General features: G+C 38.4%; 1 protein-coding gene across 1 annotated transcript in view; it reads right to left on the reverse strand.

Moving 5' to 3' along the window:
• SLC9A4 (solute carrier family 9 member A4) overlaps nucleotides 1–21,102 on the reverse strand; it is a 96,685-nt gene that overhangs the window by 46,748 nt on the left and 28,835 nt on the right. The window contains exons 3-4 of the mRNA XM_036756559.1: nucleotides 3,435–3,694; nucleotides 1,279–1,496 (exon numbers count right to left, since the gene is read on the reverse strand). Coding sequence (XP_036612454.1) covers nucleotides 1,279–1,496; nucleotides 3,435–3,694 — 478 coding nt within the window. The remainder of the gene's footprint in view (nucleotides 1–1,278; nucleotides 1,497–3,434; nucleotides 3,695–21,102) is intronic.

The following is a 21,102-nucleotide window of genomic DNA, read 5'->3' on the forward strand; positions in this document are numbered from 1 at the left end:
TGGGTAACACAGATCTCACTCTATTATCTTTGTCCCCAAACCCAATATTGTTCAAGACTTCTCTCCTACTGTCAAGAGCACCATCACTTCCCAAGATTCCCACTTTGGTGCCATTCTCAGTCCCTCACTCTCTCTTACCACCAATTTAAGCAGTTTCCAAGTATGACTGTCTGTAACTCTAAGGCATCTCCAGTGTTTGTTCCATTCTCTGTACTCACGCATCTACCATCTTAGGTCAAGCCCTCATCATCTCTTCCCTGGTCTATTGTAATAGCCTTTTACCCAGTCCCCTTGCTTCAAGTCCCTCCTCAGTCAATCCATCCTCCACTCAATGGCCAAATTGATTTTCGTAAAGCTCAAGTCTGACCTTGTCACTCTCCTGAATAATCTCCAGCGGCTCCCTATTTAGCCTAGAATAATATTTCACTTCCATCCCTTATTTTAAAAATTACATGCCCCTTATCAATAAACTCCAATGGCTTCCTATTACCTTGAGGGTTAAGTATAAAATCCTCTGACTTTAAAAGTCCTTCACAGCTTTGCCCTTTCTTATCAACACTGGTCTTCTTGCTGCTCCTTGAGCATGGCACTCATTCTTTGGACCCTGTGTATTTCCACTGACTGTCCCCTATACCTTGAATATTCTTTCTCCTTCTACTTCCTGGATTCCTTAGCTTCCTTCAAATCTCAGCACAAATCCTACTTTCTGCAAGAGGCCATTTACGCTGTATGAATCTTGTCTCTACTTAGATTTTATATGTTATCTCTTCCATTAGAATGTGATCTCTTTGAAACAGGAACAGTCTTTTTTTTTTTTGCTTTTCTTTGTATGTTGGTACTTCCCACAGTTCCTGGCATATACCAAGCTCTTTATTAATGCTTGCCCTTAATCGATTGATTTCTGTTTTTATGTAAGTTTTATAATATGGATTATTAATACAGTAGCATGTGTACATAGCATAAATAAATAAATATGTACATATTGGGGTTAATGTTCAATTTTCTTTTTACTAATGAGGTATGTGATAAAAACAGTTTAGAAACCACTGCTTTAAGCAATTACATATTGTCTTATCATGTGAAAAATATTCTGATCTCCATGTGTACGTGAAAAATGTTTCCTGGCTGTATAACATGCCTATTCTTTCCTGACTGGTTAAACCGGTTAGTGTTTAGTTTCGACTTTATTTTTGTATTGAGTCTATTTTTTTCCTTTAAGAAAAAAAGACACAGCATTGCAACTCCTCAGGGTTGTGACATTGAATTCTGGCTTCTTACTTATTGCTCTCCAAATCTGGCAGAAGATCAGGGTGAAGCAGACAAAGGCCCAGTTCCACTCATGGTCTTTTCCTACTGTTGACACTCCCATGAAGATGAAGATCAGGGTCTCACTGACACTGCTCAGCATCTTCATGAAGTACTTGATGGTGGTGTAGGAGGTCTGAGACACATTTTCTTCCACATACTTTTTCATTGTCACGGCACAGGCTGTGATCCTATTGGAGCAACAGAGTGTTAGTCAAAGCTACTGATTCTTCAATGACAACTTCAAAAATCATCTTGCTGACAGGATAGGTATACACTTATCTCATCTTTTAACCCAAATGACTTTCCTTCTTCTTTGTTGCCATACTGTAGACATTTTTTAAAAAAAATTTTTTCTTGCACTGACCATCTCACTAAGGTAAGGGCCTTAGAGATCCCACCTGGGATCTAGTCTTATATGACAAAATATATAAAAGTTTTAACCAGGTATATAAAGGATATAACCATTTTATATAAAAGGCAAGGTTTTTTTTTATTAAGCCTTATCATTATAAATACATATACATATATACACACATACATAGGTACATAAATAAATTATAAATAATAGTTACACACATGTATATATATATGTGTGTGTGTACATACATCTATTTTGATCTAATTTGTTTCCATTGTAATCTTATACATTTTAATTTATTCATTTAAAATATCATTCTAAGAAGAGGTCCATAGTCCTCACAAAACTGCTGAAGAGGTCCATGACACATACAAAAAGAGTTAAGGGTTTCCCCAAAGTTAAGAGGTGGAAGCAACTTAATTCAAAATAGAGTGGTTAATTCAATGCCAAACAATCAATATTTGCTTCTGCTAATTATGATATAATAACTTGGGAAGAGAGGCATGGTATGACCTTTACACAATAAAATGTCAAAAAGTCTGTCTATAAATAGTGGAAAGGATAGCTTGCATCTCCCCCTTCAAGTTACCAGTTAAGTTTCTGCCCTAAATCTCCACATTCCCATTCTTTTCTCTGCACTCCAAAGAGCACTTTCTATGGCACAAATTCAGCATCAATTGCCTGGGAGGCATAACTCAGTCAGGTATGCTACCAGTCTTGTTCTTATCACCTGTAGAGCATTTCTTATGATTGTTTTTATGTATATAGTTCAATTAAAATGTGTGAGTTCCTGGGCACTGGTACAGAAAGGCCCATAGAGAGAACTCAAGAGGTCAGATCAGATTAAAAAACAGAAACAAAACCACTCTTAAGAATAAAAGTATGAGACTTACATTGAAGATGGCAAATTTAAAAATTTTCACTTCAGAAAATATCCAAACATCTCACTTTCTACAGTCACCTGTTCTCTCTCCACACTGAAATAAATGAATGATAATCTTTGCCCTGCCATAGGAGAGTGAGAATGTAGTTGTTTGTGGTGGTAGCCAAGAGTGAGTTATTTCAATGACTACCTTCCCTTACTTGTATAGCTATCTATCTATCTATCTATCTATCCACAAATACATATATATATACACATGTGTATGTATATATATATACATATACATATATAATATTATATATAATCATATATATACTTTTATATAACTAATATATGTAGTTACATATATAATTTTGATTCAAAATAATTGAATTACTATGAAGGCTTCAGACCTTCTTTAATTAATTGTAACCACTGTTACTGTTAATTCAGTATTTTCCCATTACTGGAAGTTAATAATAGGAAATTAACACTGAAATATTTTTTCTGCTTTTTCCTTTAGCATTGCTGAAGATTCCAAACTATTACAAAACCACAACTCTTCCCTAGGCAAATAATGGAGGGAATGCAAATGCAAATGTTGGTGAAACATTTGTGCCATGCAAAGGGACTGAATTAAATTCTGTGAACATTCAAAACTATAAATCCTTAACGCCTTCGAGAGTTATTTTCAAAAGTAATGCTTTTTTTCTGATGTATGCCCTGATAGAATGTAAGCTACTTATGGGCAGGGACTGTTTAATTTTTGTCTTTGTGTCTCCAGAGCCTGGCACATATTAGGTGCCCTGTAAGTGCCTATGGATTGATTGATTAAAAATGATCCCCAGAAGGCTGTTGTGATTTTCTTTTCATTACTGTGAGGGATGATTCTTAATTTGTACTCACGCCAGGATGCCAGAGAGGTAGAGGGTTTCTGCAGCTAAATAAGACAAGTAGCTGAACATGAAGACGATCAGTGGTTCAATTGCAGAAATGTTCTGTGTGAACCGTGTGATAAAAGCAGAGATGAAGCCAAAGATGATGCCAAAAAACACCCCCCCAACCCCTACCACAATGAACCGGGCAAATCCAGCCAAAATGTCAACAGGCTCTATGTCTTCAAATTTATGCATCTTCGTGAAGGCAATTAATATATTGTATAACACCTGGACAAAGAAACAATGAATACTAATTAGAAATATTTTAGACTCTTAAATTTCTAGTTTGGGTTTGAGCTCTAATAATTAATAATAATAATAATAAAAGATAACATTTAAAAAGCACTTACTATGTTCCAGTTGCTAAATGCTTTACAATAATTATCTCATTTGCTCCTCACAACAACCCTGGGAGGTAGGGACTATTATTAGCCCCACTTTACATACAAGAAAACTGAGGCAAACCAAGGTTAAGTGACTTACTCAGGTTCACGCAGCTAGTTAGTGTCTGACACTGGATCTGAATTCAGGTCTTCCTGACTCCGGACCTGGTTTTCTATCCACTGCAGCACCTTTGTTGTTGTTATTGAGTTGTCTGCCTCTTGATGGCCCTATATGGGGTTTTCTTGGCAAGGGTACTGAAGTGGTTTGCCATTTCCTTCTCCAGCTCATTTTACAGAAGAAGAAACTGAGGCAAACAGGGATAAGTGACTTGCCCAGGGTCATACAGCTAGTAACTATCTGAGGCCAGATTTGAACTCAGGTCCTTCTGACTCCAGGCCAGGCACTCTCTCCACTGTGCCACCTAGCTGCCCTCTAGTTCAGGACATAGTTTTTAAAATCTGTTACATAACCTAATTTGTATATGTAGAAATATCAAGGAACCATAGTACAATAGAAAGAGCAGAATTAGATCATCTAATTAGACTATTAATACAAATAATGGTATAGTAAGTTAATAGTATATTATACAATTAATAAAACCTTAAGTAAATAATATTGCCTCTCTGGGCCTCAGTTTCCTCATCTATAAAGTAAGGAGGTTGGACTCAATGGCCTGTAAGCTTCCTTCCACTTCTAAATCTAAGATCTGTAATGGAGTCAGGATCTATCATATAATAGACTGAATGCTAGATTTTGAGTCAGGAAGGTTTGGGTTCAAGTTCCACATTTGATACTGAGTAGCAATGTGACCCTGAACAAAAAATTGCTATCTGTGTGAATCAGGCAAATTTCCCTGGGACTTATCTGTTTAGTAATGGTTGGGATGTAGATAGGTGGAGGGTGTTCCCACAGTGAGGAAAGTCATCGATCTTTCAATTATTCCAATTTGTATGCACCAGCCTAACTTTCCTAGGTAGAATTCCTGCAAGGAGTCATAAGGGACATTCATGAAGGTTGGCCCCCATGCCTCACAACTCTGTCTATTGGAATCCTAGCTTCCTTTAAGGATCAGCTCAAGAGCCACCTTCTACAGGAGATTTTCCTGATTCATCTCAGTGGCAGCATCCTCCTCCCCAACCCCTGAGAATTATTTTGTATTTACTTTGCATATGTTTTACATTTATTTACCTTATTTGTATTCCCTACTTTGTTTTATCAATATAAACTCTGCCTTTGGCTTCATCCTCAGTATTCATGGGGGAACTACATTATCTCCTTTCCACATTAAGTAGTTTTTCAGCTGTAGTTCCCAACCTGCTTCTACTTTGGCCCTTGGTCCCAGAGATGACCGATGTCTATGTAAATTGACTCCCAAATGGGGTGCGTGTGTGTGTGTGTGTGTGTGTGTGTGTGTGTGTGTGTAGGGGAGGAGGGGAAACTTCATCAATTTGCAAGCCTTACAGCAAATCTGGATTCAGTTAGTAGTAAATTCAGTTGGTAGTAGTCTCTTTTATTTAAATAAACTGAGGCCACATTTCTAGCAAACCTTGGCTGAGTTTTGAGAGGAAAAACAGTGATTTATGGTTACAAAAGAAATCCAAGAGAAATCCAGTGGTTTCACTGTTCCGCCCCCTGCATGTCTCTACTCCTAGAGCAACATAGACGAGGCCCTTGGAAATCACTGGGTGTTGCATATTCAAAGTTCAACTCAGATCAAGGAAGTGAGGAGCAAGATAAGAAGCTAGCATCTCCATCCCACAGCAACCAGAAACATTAGCTTTGCATGAGCTTAACTGGGGTTTGGGGAGTGGGGAGGAGGAATGGAGTGCCTGAAGGCAAACTCAAAGAAAACTCCAAGAATATGTTCTAACTTGAAGATTTGCATGCGGCTGCCACAAACTGGAATTGCCTTACATCTGTTTGCCACACTGTTAGAAGCACTGAGTTGGAAAGGATCTTGAGAGGTCACCAAGCTCATACTCATGCTATCTGGTTCATGCCTTCTGGGAGGAAAATGTCACAAACCAGTTTAAGAAATTTAACTCCAAGTATAATTAAGGAGGTTAACTTTATAGAGGCTGCATGGAGTAATGACAGTGGTAGTCAAGACTGGGGTTTAAGTCTTGGCCCTATATGTAATATCTCTGCTACCCTGAGTAAGTCACCTTAACTTTTCAATGCTCTCCAGGCAACCCTCTAAGAATGGAAGTTTAGGAAGAAGCCCCAGGAGTTCCCCACATTGATAAAATCACAAGTCTTCTCCCTCATACCCACTTCAGACCCCCCCAAAAAAACAAACAAAAAAAGAAAATTTAGAAGTATTCCAAATATCTGTATAACTATGGAGTGGCATTCTAGTACATGTTTAACTGGCTCTTGGAGGGGAAAATATATATACAATGCACTTTTAAGCTTAATCTGCATCATTAACTTTTTCTCCATAACTTTCTTAAGTCTAGAAATCAACAAAACAATAAACCAAGCCCCAAATTGTGCTGTTGTTCTTCAGTTGTTTCAGTCATGTCAGCTCTTCATGATCCCATTTGGGTTTTTTTTTTGGCAGAGATACTGGAGCAATTTGTCATTTCTTTTTCCAACTCGTGTTACAGATGAGGAAAACTAAGGTAAAGTGACTTACCCAGGGTCACACAGTAAGTATCTGAGGCTAGATTTAAACTCGGGAAGATGAGTCTTCCTGATGCCAGGCCTAGCACTCTATCCACTGCACCACCCAATTTATAGCATTTGCCAACTTCTTAAGTGTACACGTTCACATTGAAAATTTATCAATCAGATCTCAAAGCCAGATCTCAGAGTTGGCTTGGCTTGGCTTCAGTACACCCATGTAACCATACTCCAACCAAGACTGACGTGTTTTGCAGGATCCTGTACATGTGGAAGCCTTTCCCTGCTTTCTGATGTCAGAAAGATCCAGGGTTGAGACATTTTGGATTGGTTTTTGAATAGCATGGGCTCACCAATGACAAATGGTATGAGTGTGACGTGGTGGGCAGAATCTTTGCTATCTATTGCATACAGGACAAGCTCAGAGAGTATCATCAACAACCATCTTCATTTGTCTTACAAAAGTATCAGATAGTATAATGAAATCACAAATCTGCAGTAATAGATACTGTCACTTTAAACTGTAATGGGGACAGTTCTCAGAGAAGATAGTTGCTAAGGCTGGTTGACTAAAATGATTGAGTTTTTAAGAAACTGAGAAAGGATGAAGGATAATTCAATTAGAGAAGGGAAGAAAAAGCAAAAGGCTTTTCTACTTGATTAGAGAGACATAGGTTTTGATATCTGGAAGTGGAGAGATGCTAGATTTTCTTTCCTTCTGGCTTTCTTCAACAGAAACTGGTAAGATGATTTGACCAAAGGCTAAAGAATATAGCAAAGAAACCTTCAGAGACAGACTTAAGAAACAGACAAGAGGAGAGATCCTTAAAGAAGCCCAGAACATTATTTCAATCAATCAATAAACATTTATTAAGCATCTACTATGTGCCAGACACTATGCTAGGTTCTAGGGATACAAAAAGAAGCAAAAGATAGTCTCTGCCCTCAAGAAGCTTATAGTCTAATAAGGGAGACAATATACAAACAAAGATGTACAAAGGAAGCTATATACCAGATAAATGTTGCTGGGTTGTTTTTCAGTCATGTCTGATTTTTGTGATCCCATTTGAGGTTTTCTTGGCAAAATTACTAGAATTGTCTGCTATTTCCTTCTGTAGCTCATTTTATAGATGAAGAACTGAGGAAAACAGGTTAATTGACTTGTTCAGGGTCGCACCTCTAGTAAGTGTCTGAGGCTAGGTTTGAACTCAGGAGGATGAGTCTTCCTGACTCTAGACTGGGCACTTTGTCCACTGTACCACTTACATGCTACAGGATATATAGGAAATAATCAATAGAGGGAAGGCACTGAAATCAAGATGGGTTAAGAATGGCTTCCTGTAGAAAGTGGGGTTTGATTTAAGCTAGAAGAGGCCTTGGACATCACATAGTCTGATTACCTCATTTTACAGAAGAGAAAACAGGGCAAGAAAGATGAAGTGCTTTTTTTTTTAACCAAAGGTTGCACAATTAGTAAGCACCAAATCTGAGATGAGAATCCCGGTCTCCTGACTTCCAGTGTCAGCTAAAAAGAACAAGTAACCAAGGTCTTTGAAGTTACAAACCAGAAATCTGTGTTTCAACTGCCCAATGATATCAAATTAGGAAATTAATATAAAGAGGCATGGAACTGATAAAAGTTTCAGAAAGTGTGCTTAGAGTCAGATAATTATAATAATAATTACATAGTACGTAAATGTTTGCAGAATGCTTGATTTATAGCAACAGTATGAGGTATAGGTAAGAAAGATATAAATATAAATATTCAGAAGTTTATTTTTTAGCCCAACCATTCTGGAAAACAATTTGGAAACATTCTAAGAAAGTATGTATGGACTTAAATGCCTATACCTGTGACTCAGTGATCTTATAGCTAGAGATCTCAAGTGCAAGAAAGTCAAAAGATTAAAAAAAAAGGGCCAGATGCCAAAATCCTTATGTCAGTACTTTTTATAGTAGCAAAGAACAGGAAATAAGGTAGATGCCCATGAGTTGGGGAATGGCTAAGTTGCAGTAAACTAATGTGATGGAAGAAACAGTGACTATATAGAACACAGAGAAGCATGAGAAAACTTCTATGAACTGATGCAAAGTAAAGTAAACAGAACCAGGAAAAACAACATACATAACAACAATGTAAATGGAAAAAAAACCAAGGACAATGATAATAAAGCAAAAGTGAAGACTGTGTGTAATTAAATAATCAGGTTTGGCCTTCAAGATGAGATATGAGAATTTGGCGCACTCTTTTTCTTAGAGGACTATAAGAGAAGAATATTGCACATATGGTTGGTTAGTCTTACTGAAGCATTTTTTTCTTTCTTTTTTATTCTTTCTTATAGGTATTGGGTCTCTAGGTGACAGGAGAAGGGATGTATATGGAAATGAAGATAGTATTGAAGCAACTCTAAAATGGGCTCTTAAACTAGAGTCTATGAACTTTTTTTTAATATGTTGATTATTGTTTTTGAATGTGATTGATTTCCTTGGTAATCCTATGAATTTTATTTTATGCATTTAAAAACATTATTATGAAAAGGGATGCATAGGCTTTCCTGGACTACCAAAAGGGGCCATGACACAAAGATGAGTGAAAACACTGATTCTAGAGAAAGATCATCTTTTGTATTAGTTAAAACTTACTTAATTTTAGGTATTTAAAAAAAGATATAATTTGATAGTTTGAAAATTGTGTTCTGTATTAAAGGTCCTATTGGTGTGGTACAGTTGAAGTAGCAATGGACTCAGAATCAGAGAACCTGGGTTCAAATCCCAGTTCTTCCAATCATCACCCATGAGACTTTGAGCAAATCACTTGGCCTCATCTGTCCCTAAGGTCCGTTTGACCTATAAACCTGTGATCTTGTGAAAGCCCCCTTGAGGTTGGAAACTTTCTTAGATTCAGGAGAAGTGTGACTTCAAGCTGAGATGAAGAGTGGCTGACTTTGTGTCACCCCTGGCGGTGGCATGCCTAAATTGTGGGGCAAGTAGCAACAACAACAACAACAGCCATTTATCTTCCTGAGTGCTGAAATGAGGGGGACAAAGGCTGAAAAGGGGTGCATTATGATAAATGCTAAGTGGTGCAGGGAAGCTATGTGCTGTGGAGGATAGAGCACGGGGCCTGGAGTCAGGAAATTGTTATTCATCCTTCATTCTCCAGGAGGACCAATGACACCACAAGGATGATGACTTGACTTGTGAATAAATTGGGTTTAAATAAGTCAGGGCTGCACAAAGTCATCAGCCTTGTGTGTCATCAAAGCCCAGTGTCAAGACATAAGTCAAGACAAATGGTGATGGCACAGAACGTACTTGGTCCTTCTAAATAAAGGTCTTTCCCAGGCCTCAGTCTAAAGACTTGAGTTCAAATCTGGCCTCAGACACTTACTGTGTGACCCTGGGCAAATCACTTAATCCTGTTTGCCTTTGTTACTTCATCTGTAACTGGGGAAGCTGGGGAAGCGGATGCTAAACCACTCCAATATTTTTGCCAAGAGAACCCAGAATGGGGTCATGAAGAGTGGGACATGACTGAAACAACTGAACACATGACTGAAATGACTGAACACAAGTCCTGGGCTTGTATAGGCTGCTTAGTAAGCTTTTCTGGCTAAAGAGCTAAACACTGGAGGACTAGGGAGACTAGAGTTCAAACTCTCTCACTAACTCAGGAGAGACTCTGGAAGGAGCCCTAGGTATAAAGTCCAAGGTTTGGCTGGGTCTGCTCATTTCTACTTATGTTGTCTTGGGCACCTCTCTTTACTTCTCTAGTTTCAAGTTGTTTTTCCACTAAAGAGCAACAGGTTATAAGCTCTAAGTTCTCTTCTGACTCTTGATTCAATGATGTTATGATTCTAGCATTGCTAACTTGGGAATATTATTTCACCTCTCAGTCTTCAATTTCTTTATCTATAAAGATGGGGGGGAGGACTAATTGGTGTCTTAAGGTTCCTTCTAGCTCTAAAATCCTATTAATATTATTAAAAGCTAATAGAATGTGAGCTCTTTGAGGGTGAGCACTATTTTAAAATGAGACTATATGTAAAGCACTTTGCAAGCCTTAAAATCCTATATAAATGTTAATTGGTGGTGGTGGTTTTGCTGTTGGTGTTTTTAATTTTTCTCTGGCACTTTGGCAAATAGTATGTACTTAAATGCTCATTGGTTAATTTTAAAAATAGCTAAAGGTTACTCTACTGTGCGGCAGTCTTTTGCTGGAACCATTTAGAAGAGACTCAGAGAGCTCATTCTTATCTTTTCAGTGTGAACTTCAGAAACTGGCAAATAAAAATCAGCACTTGATTTATTGTTTTGTTGACTAGATTTAAGAAAGGGATGGAAAAAAATGTTAATAATATAGCTTTAAACTAAAAGTATGTCCCGCATACTACTTCTTTTTCCTGAAAAGTTGGTTGTTAAACATTTACCAGCATAACCACTGGATCTAAAGTACCACATCCTTACATCAGAATCAGTGGCACACCATCTCACATACTATGAGGCACTAATGTAATGAAGCAGGGATGCATTACTGAGGCTTTTTCAGTTTATTTTATATACCAATGGTTGGAGAAACTACCAACTGTATAAAGGACCACATAGTCCAAGGGAAAAAAGACTGGCTCTAAAATCAGAAAATATGTGTGCAGATCCAATCTCTCTGTCTAAAAACCCCCAAAGGTTTCCTTGTTTCTTCTAGGAGTGCCTACTGATGCTAAATCCACCCTGCCTTTTGGCCCAACCTTCATTCAGGCATTCCTCTCCACCTTGGATCTCTGCCTGCTCATGAATTAAACTGAGATGTCCTATCTAGTTTTAATAGGTGATCCCCAAAGCTTCTAGGTGAAATTGACTAGAAACTACTCTCGATGTGGGCTACCCTGAAATCAAGTTGACCTTCTTGTTGCTCTGGGCAAGATGACCCTACTCTCTATGCCACAGAAACCCTCCTTCTATTACTTATCACCTGAAAGAACCTGGGCATGTCATTGAACCTCTTTGGATCTCCATAAAATCAGAGTTTAAGGTCCATTCCAGCTCTTGAAATACGATCCCATGAACCGATATTAGTCCATGAGAGCAGACCTCTGGGAAACACAAACAATAGCCTACAAGCACCATGGGGGCTAAAGTGCCCTTGAGATAATTGCTCAGGACCTAAGTAGACCACAATCTTGGGCATGTTTTAGACAGACAATGACAGAATTTTTAAGAGTTAGAAGGTACTTGGGAGATCATTTAGCCCAACTGGTTCATTTTACAGATAAGGAAACTACCGTCATGGATATATTTCCAAGAGGGCTATTTTTGCCAAGAACTGAATCAAAGCAAAACAGATTGGTCAGGTTGGATGTGTGGGGATGATAGCAGGGTAATGAAGTGGGTGCTATGCAGTGAGCTGAGCTGAAGAGGGGGTGACTGAAGGCAGCAGGCTAAAAAGAGAAAGGATGACTGCTTATTAATCATGTCTGTTACTGCTTAGATTTAAAAAGGAACTGAAGACATACTGTGACAGGCTCCTAAAGGTCACAGCAGCTTCTCAGACAACATGAAGAAAATCTCCAATTGTGTAGAATTATTCCAGGAAGTAGCATATTTATTTATATATCCACTATTTTCTTTCATTGAATATGTGGATATCAGAAGAATTCCAGTAACTTAAGAGACAGGCATTAAACGATGTAACGCAGTGAGTGGTTTCACTATATTCAAGGACATGTCAAATCATATGGTGTAGTATAGGTCCTGGGTTTGAGTCCTGGGCCTCAGTTCCCTCATCTGTAAAATGAGGATGTTGAACTACGTGGCCTCTGAGATTTGCTCTAAGATAGAGGTTCAGAAAGTTGTGTGTGTGCATGTGTGTGTGTGTTTGTGAATATGATGGGCCCCTTTGTCAGTCCAGTGAAGCCTATAGATCCCTTTTCAGAATAATACTTTTAAATGCATAAAATAAAATGCATAGGAGTACAGAGGAAATAAATTATATTGATATATACTTTATCTATCTGTCTGTCTGTCTCTCTATCTACCTTTAAGTCCAAAGACTCTGGGTGCAAAACACCTGTCCTTGATGCACAATTATAAATACATATTAATTTATGTCCCCAAAGTTTAAAAAAACTACAAATATTTCACAGTTTTAAAATGTCATATTGTATATGTATGTCTGTGTCAGTGTGTATGCTTATGCTGGTTTGACATGTACCCACGGAAAATACCCTGACCATTTGGAATAGAGGCAGCTTTTCTTCACCCAAATTCCCCCTTGTTTCTTCCAGGAGCTCTTACTGGTGCTAAATCTGCCTTGCTTCTTGATCCAACCTTCATTCAGGCATTCCTCTCCTCCTTGGAACTCTGCCTACTAATAAATTGGACTGAGATATACTATCTAGTTTTAATAGGTGATCCTCAAAGCTTCTAGATGAAAATGTCTAGAGACTATTCACAGTGTGGGCTGCCCTGAAATCAAATTGACCTCCTTGTTGCTTTGGGCAAGATGACCCTACTCTCTATGCCCTAGAGACCCTCCTTCTCTGCCTCCCTAGGGACAATCCTATTCACTGGTTTCTCTAAATTCTCACTTCACAGAGCTATTGCGAGGATTTAACCAAACTATATTAAAGTTTTCCTTAAAAACTCCTCTCCTTCTTCCTCTGCCCTCTATCTCTAGAGAGACATTCTATAGGGGAAGAGGAAGAGGAGCTGGAGGAAGAAGCAGAAGCGAGGAAGAAAGAGAAAAAGCCATGGGCTCAACACAGTCTTTGGAAGAGGGTCCCCGTCATCCTACTGTGTTTAGATATCAGATAGTTAGTTACTCAAAGGTAAAAATTGGTAGACAGACTTTTGTTTGGAAACTGCCTTGGTCTTTTCTTCACAAAGTACAACTGGAATTCAGGGAAAGGAGAGTTCAGTGTGGGCTGTAATAATCTCAGAATAATTCACTGAAGAAGTAAGTTACATTTTGCAGGGGAAAAAATAAGATTTTGAAGGAGAGAAGGGAGCAAAGCCATTCCAGACAGTTAGAAAAGCCATGAGCAATGGTATTTACCCAGGAACAAGTATGACTTGTAAAAGAGACACTAAGGAGACAAGCCCAAATGGAAATGAAGTTTGTGAATGTTTGTGTGGGGATGTATGTATATACACACGTATGTATATGTATATCTGTATATACATAAACACACACATATATATAGTTATGGCAGTCATTATATATAATAAATCTCATATTATATTAGATACTTTATATATGTTATTAGATGTTATATGTATATGTGGGCATGTATAGGTATGTATATGTATATATAGTCTATAAACACACAGCAGTCATATGTCAGTAATTATTACTGTCAGAAATTCAGATAAAAATGGTCTTAAGAACAGATGATGATGGTGATGATGATGATGATGAAAGGGAGTGTGACATAGTGGATAGAGAACAGACCTCAGAGCCAGGAAGATCTGGGTTCAAGTCCTGCCTCTGATACATGCTGTCTATATGACCCTGGTCAAGTCACCAAACCTCTGTGGTCTAGACTACTCTGTAACATTATAAGTTGAAGAGAAGGTAGCAATGAATATTGGTGCAAGTAGTTTTCTCATTTCATATAGCAGGGAAATCACAAGTCCAGTCCTTATTCTTATTATTCAATAATAAATAGAGGACTTTGAAAACCAATGAGGGGAATTTGACATGTAGGGCATAGTGATGAGAACACTGGGTCTAGAGTTAGAATAACTGAGTATAAATTCTGTTAACCCCCTTGATGGCCATGGGGCAGGTTGTCTCAACTCTCTGGCTCCATCTCCTTATCTGCAAAATGAGGAGGTTGGATTAGATGATTTAAAAGTATCTTGAGCTCTAAATAGTAGGATTTCAAATTAGTGGAGGCTTTTAAATAGGAGACTGAAAGGATGAAGTCAGTATTTGATTTATTTGGGTTTTTTTAGTTTTATTCTGAAATTAAGCAATGAAAAAGGGCATTTATATATACGTATGTATATATAACATAAAATAAGATTTTTGATGAAACCATGAATCTCTATTTCCTTTACAAAATAAAAAAGGATATAATGTATTCTATATATTACTTTCAAAACTGTCCTGCTCATCCATGCTTCCTTCTGAAATTCCTTCAGTGGTGCTTTGTGTATAGATATGGGTATAGAAATAGATATAAATACACATATATATACAAACATATATACACACATGCATATATATGTGTGTATATGTATATATACATGCGTATACATATTCATACATATATGTATATATTACATAGAGGTATATATATTTACATACATGTATCTATGCGTATACATGTATGTATGTGTGTGTATGTGTGTGTGTGTGTGTGTGTGTGTATAAAACTTCTAAGGAACTAAATGGCACAGTGGATAGAGCGTCAGGCCTGGAGTCAGGAAGTTGTTTTGATGTTCAGTCATTTTCAGTCATGTCAGACTCTCCATGACTTTGCAAAGATCCTGGAGCGGTTTGCCATTTCCTTTTCCAGCTCATTTTACAGACGAGGAAACAGAGGCAAATAAGGTTAGGTTCACACAGCTAGAAAATGTCTGAGAATGGATGTAAATTCTGCTCTTTCTGACTCTAGGTCCAATGATTTATCTACTGCACCACCTAAATGACAAGTAAGAGGTCAAAGACAGAGATATGAATTTAAGACTCTCTAGCAGAAAAGTAACAATTGAAGAAATGAATTTCAGGTATTTCAGGACTTTTTTCCAACACAGGACAGATCTGATTTAGAAGAAAAGCATCCTGACACATCATCATCATCATCATCATCATTGTCATCATCATAAATAGCTGGCATTTATATGGCGCTCTAAGCTTTACAAAGCACTTTATAAATCTTTTCTCACTTGACCCTCACAACTCTGAGAGGTAGTTATCTTATACAGATGAGGAACCTAAAACAGACAGAGGTTTAGTGAATTTCCCAGCTTCACAAAGCTAGTAAGGGTCCGAGGCCAATTTGAATTCAGGACTTCCTGACGCCTGGTCTAGTGTTCTATCCACTGAGATGCCTAGCTGCCACAGAGAGACTTATCTAGTATGCACATAATTTCAAAATGATAAGACTGTAACTGTGATGAAGTTGTAGAAGTTCCTTTTGTAGTTTGCTTAGAAAAATGATCTAAAGATATAAATATTATAAAACCTGGCTAGATATAAGCAAGGCTGTACAGTATCAAATGAATACATATCACTTACAAATATTTACTAAATTACAAGCACTATGCTGAATACTGGTGATACAAATACAAAAGCAAAGTAGTCCTTGCCCTCAAGAAGCTTAGACTCTAATGAAGTAGAAAATATATATGGGGGCTGGGCAGTATATTTTGGTTTGGGAAGTCGCAGTGATGGTGAATAGAATTGATATTCAATTCATATGCCCTTTCCAGAAGCAATGTTAGTGTTGCTTGGATAACTGTTGCCAGAGCCAAGTAATATAAATATATAAAAGTTGGCTGGATTTACATAAACAAAATTGTCCTGTATTTTTAAATTCATTACTTACCAAAAGTGCACAGGTGGACATTACAGAAGGAAGTAGATGTCTCTTCCTAGCAGCTAAGGAGGCAGAATGGTGAACATGCTGTAGGCAGTAAATTAAGGATCACAAGCTTTACATTCTAATCCTGGTCCTGCCATTTACTACCTATGTAATTGTATGCCAGTCACTTCATTTCTCTGGTCTCTAGTTTCCTTATCTTTGAAATGAGGACTGGGATGGATAATCTCCAAATCTATCTATAGCATTCCATGAACAATAGATAGCGTTTGTCTTTTTATCTCTGGTGCCCATCACAGCAATTGGCATATAGTAGGTATTTCATTGTTGAGTGGCAGCAAATCTGAGGCAACTCTAGTGCCGTGTACCACAGTGAATCATTCATCATAGTAAACTTAAGAAGCAACGTAGTGTAGAACCAGGGTACCAAACTCGTTTGGCCTTTTCAGTTATAGGCACAGGTGATAGAGTCCCTGGACCTGGATGCTTAAGCCATGATGACCTTGGAGTCAAGATTTCAGGGTGGATGTTGCTTCCAGCGAGAAGAGAAGATTGGAGAAACCAGAATGCTGAGATATGGATACAAGCCCGGTGGGACTTTGCACTTGGAACTTGGTGGCACCATGCTATATAGTCCCACCAACTAATGCTCCATCCCTTCCTTCCCCCCCGCCCCTGGCCCCAGACACTGAAGTGGTATAAAGGGTTATTACGCCCCTAAGTGTTGGGGAATAATGTGTCTGTGTTTGTTCTTGCTGTACCTTGAAGTAAATATTTCTTTGTAAAATGAATCTGACTGTTGTCACTAAATGGAACGGGGGGACCCCAGTTGGAGGAACACAAACTGGCAGGCTATTAAGTCAATGGCAGAGAGACTAATTAGCAAACTAATTCTATTGATTTAGCTTTAAATTTTAGTGTCATTTATGTTTTATCATTTTTTAAAATTAATTTTGTTTAATGGTTCCCAATTGCATTTTAATTTGCTTCCAGTGGCACTGGGGAATGTCGTGGGCCACATGTGCATGTTTGACACCTCTAGTATCATGAATAGTGAGTTGGATACGGAATCAGGAAAGTCTGGGTTCCAATTCCATTTTGGATATTTAATACTTTGCTTAATACACCTAATACTTTAAGGCAATTAATAGCTATATGATCCCAGAAGGAAGGAGGAAAACAAGCATTTATTAAGCACCTACTGTGTGCCAAGCACTGTGCCAAGTGCTTTACAAATGTTTACTTATTTGATCTTCACAACATTCCTGGGAGGTAAGTGCCATTATCGTTCGTATTCTATAATTGAGGAAACTGAGGCAGTTAACTGGCTCAAGGTCACATAGCACTGGATTTGAATTCAGGTCTTCCTGACTCCAGGCCCAGTGTGCTATCCACTGTGTCTCAATTTCCTCATCTGTAAAATGAGGGGGTGGGTTGATAGCTCTAAGTGTATGACTCTATGAATTTTCAATTACAGTTAGGAGTAGGGAAGAATTTAGCAGAGATATCTGAAATTTACAGATAATCCACAAAGTCCATTTTATTCATTAGTTTCAAATCTCTGCTTTCCCCTCCCCCGACAAGCATATATACACCCAGGGTTGAAACAAACCTATTAATTACTAAACATTTGCCGTGATATAACCTTCGCTTCTGATATCTTCCCTGTGATGGAAGGACTGACAAGCTGTGTAATGATAGAGACGTAGACTGCTGGAGGGTGAAAGGGGAGAGGTCAGAGACCTAGGAATGAGGAGTCTGCACAATGTCAATGTGATAAGATGGCTTTGCTTTTCTCTTTTTTTATATTGTATCAAAAACCGGAATCCTGAGTATCCCTACAATGAGAAGAAACCACATAGGGAAATCAAGGCAGAGCTGAGACCATAGGTAGGAAAGGTAAGCCCAGGGCAAGGAGACAATGAGATGGGGGTGGCAGTGGAGAAATAAGTCACAACAAGGGTCACTTTTTTTAACATACGTTGTTTCTAAATACACATAATTTTAGTGCTGTAGGGTAGCCAAGTGGCACAGTGGATAGAGCACAGGATCTGAAGTCAGGAAGACTCATCTTCTAGAGTTCAAATCTGGCCTCAGACACTAACTAGCTGTGTGACCCTCGGCAAGTCACTTAACCCTGCTTGCCCCAGTTCCTCATCTGTCAAATGAGCTGGAAAAGGACATGACAAGCCACTCCGGAATCTTGCCAAGAAAACCCCAAATGGGGTCACGAAGAGTCAGATGTGACTAAAAAATGACTGAACAACACATTTTAATGCCAAGGAATTCAGTTCTACATGACATTATAGTATTTATTTGGGGATAAATGAAATCACATAGTCAAATGAAATCACAGATCCAGACCAAATCAGGCAACGTGTGTTACACATCAGGTAAAGGCTCACTCCCTCAAATGTACAGTAGAAAGAACACAGGATTTGGAGAGAAGAGATCCAGATGAAAACCCCGGATCTGACACCTATTAGCTGGGTACACACTGCCAAGTCACTCTCTAGGCATCAGATTTGGGGCCAGGGAGTGGGGAGGGGAGAACTGGAAGACTTCTGAGGTTCCTTCCAGCTCTGTCTGTGATTCTAAGAAGCCTTGTGGGCCTTGATCTCTTCAATCCTAGAACAAGAGGTGGGTCTAGATTTATTTATAATGCAACTTTTGAGATGAAGGCATCCATGAGGAAAATGGCAAGAACTTGATTCTGGGAGAAGACATCCTACGATTTTTCCCTACCACATGGAAGCAGAACAGGCTACATTTTTAAAACTACCAGACCCAGATAGTCTCATTCTCTTTTTTTGGCAACATCCAAAAGATGAAGGTCTTGTTCATCTGAAATCTACATACCACGTATTGAGCTGGATGGGGGGGGGGGGGGATGGCTATCTTCCCGCTCTACCTGAGAGAATTAGGCTTAGTCTATCTCATTTGGCCTTTTCAGTTATAGTCACAGGTGTTGGAGTCCCTGGATCTGAATGCTCCAGTCATGGTCATTTTGAAGCAGTATTCTAGGCTAGATATTGTTTCTAACCCAGAAGAGAAGATAGGAGAAGCCAGAATGCTGGGATATGGATACAAGCCAAGTGAGGCTTTGTGCTTGGAACTTGGTGGCACCAAACTATATAGTGCCACCAACTAATGCTCCAGCCCTCCACTTCTTAGACTAAGGTAGTATAAAGGCTTATTATGTCCCTAGATGTTAGGGAATGAGAGGAATGTATATAGGTTTGTTCTTGCTGTTCCTTGAAGTAAATATTCTTTTGTAAAATTAATCTTAATGTTGTCACTAAATAGAACTTGAAGACACCTCAAATTGGAGGAACACAAAATGGTGGGTCTTGAATCAATGGTAGAAAGACTAAATACCCCAGATCCCATTAAGGGTACTGGAGAACTGTGGGGGAAGGGTGAAATATAACATATTTTGCCTTCAAGGAGTAAGGGCAAGGATGGTCACTGTTATATCTCTAAAGTCCTTTTCATTTCTTGAGCCTATGAATTTCTAGACCTTGCCTAGAGCCATAAAATGCCCTTTCCAGTTTGGTAAAAGTTTTCCTTTGTTCTGCTTCAGTGGTTTTGAGCCTGTCTACAGAGTTGCTCCATTTATCATCCCCAAGTGAGAATGCACTGCTTTTTCAATGGCTTTTGCTTTCTCTATTCCAGCCAAAAGAGCAAAAGCAGTTCCTGTGATACTCAAAGAGGCCCTTTGCCTTAATAGATATGACTCTTTGGTATGTTGACTTTTAAAACACAAATAGAGGATTTGATTTAGCCCTGACCACAAGCTGTATTCTAAGCTTGATTCTGGGAGTAAGTTTGGTTTTCTTTAGTCAGGGTAACAGGAGTGGCCCAGTACACAATTAATGGTTTTTCTTCCGTAAATTCACCAGAAAGATAATGTATCAGTGACTCCACAAAAGGCACCATGAAACTATGGTTGGATGCCATAGATACAAATCAGTTCTATGAATTACTGTAACTTTATAGTTATTACTTTATTTATATATATACATACATACATACATACACATCAGTAGTGAGATTCAAATAAATTAATAACCGGTTCTCCATGGAACCCAGTGAAGATGCTGCTGCTACTGACTTGGTTATCGCAGTTCCCACCCCCGATAACAACTGGTTCTCCTGAATATATACATATATACACACACACACACACACACACACACACACACACACACACGTGTGTGTGTGTTTTATATATAAATATTAGCTGGCAATTGCACCTGGTAAGGGACTGCATATTTGTTTTCCGGAGACCAGCTAAGCTTATGTTGGAGAGGCTAACCATCAAGGTGAGCTCAGGGTGATGAATTTTTCAGCCACAGAAATCTGAATTTGCCCAGTTTAGTCATTAAGAAGTTTCTATCTGCATTGGCCTAGATGAAGTAACTGCAGAACTTTGAAGTACTGAAATACAACTCTCCAAAAGATAAAGCACTTATTAAGTGCTTGCTATGGGCTAGCAGGTGGGCAGAGGTGGAGCACTATGGGTGTGGAACATCGCACCTACTATTAGGCTCAGCTGACAGGAGGCTTTTTTTTTTCTTGTTTATTCTTTGTAACAAAGGATGGCTTACTGGGTAGAAAAGGGGGAAGAGATATTTTTGGAAATTAAGGTGATAGAAAAAACAAAAGATGTCAATTTTTTTAAAGAAAAGATATCTAGGCAATACTTAAAGACATTGAATCCAGTTTTTTATTCAAATGGCTTTATGAAAGTGTCAACATATTTACTTATTTTTAGAAATACATTAGAGAAGTCCTGGTTTAGAAGTTGTCTAATCCATACACATAGTTTTCTTTTTTCACTTTCTTCCTTCGTTTCTTTGTTTTCTTTTTCTCTTTCTTTCCTTTCTCTTCCTTCTTTCTCATACTCTCTCCTCATTTCTTCCTTTCTTCCCTTCCTTCCTTTCTTTTCTTCCCTTTCCTCTTTATTTCTCCCTTCCTCCCTCCTTCCCTTCTTTCTTTCCTTTTTTTTTTTCCAGACTGGGTCCTTATATCTCACCCAGCTAGAAGTGCAATGGTCACTCAAGCACCTGATTCCAGTGC

The sequence above is a fragment of the Trichosurus vulpecula genome, chromosome 4 (genome assembly GCF_011100635.1).
Source record: "Trichosurus vulpecula isolate mTriVul1 chromosome 4, mTriVul1.pri, whole genome shotgun sequence".
NCBI lineage: Eukaryota > Metazoa > Chordata > Mammalia > Diprotodontia > Phalangeridae > Trichosurus > Trichosurus vulpecula.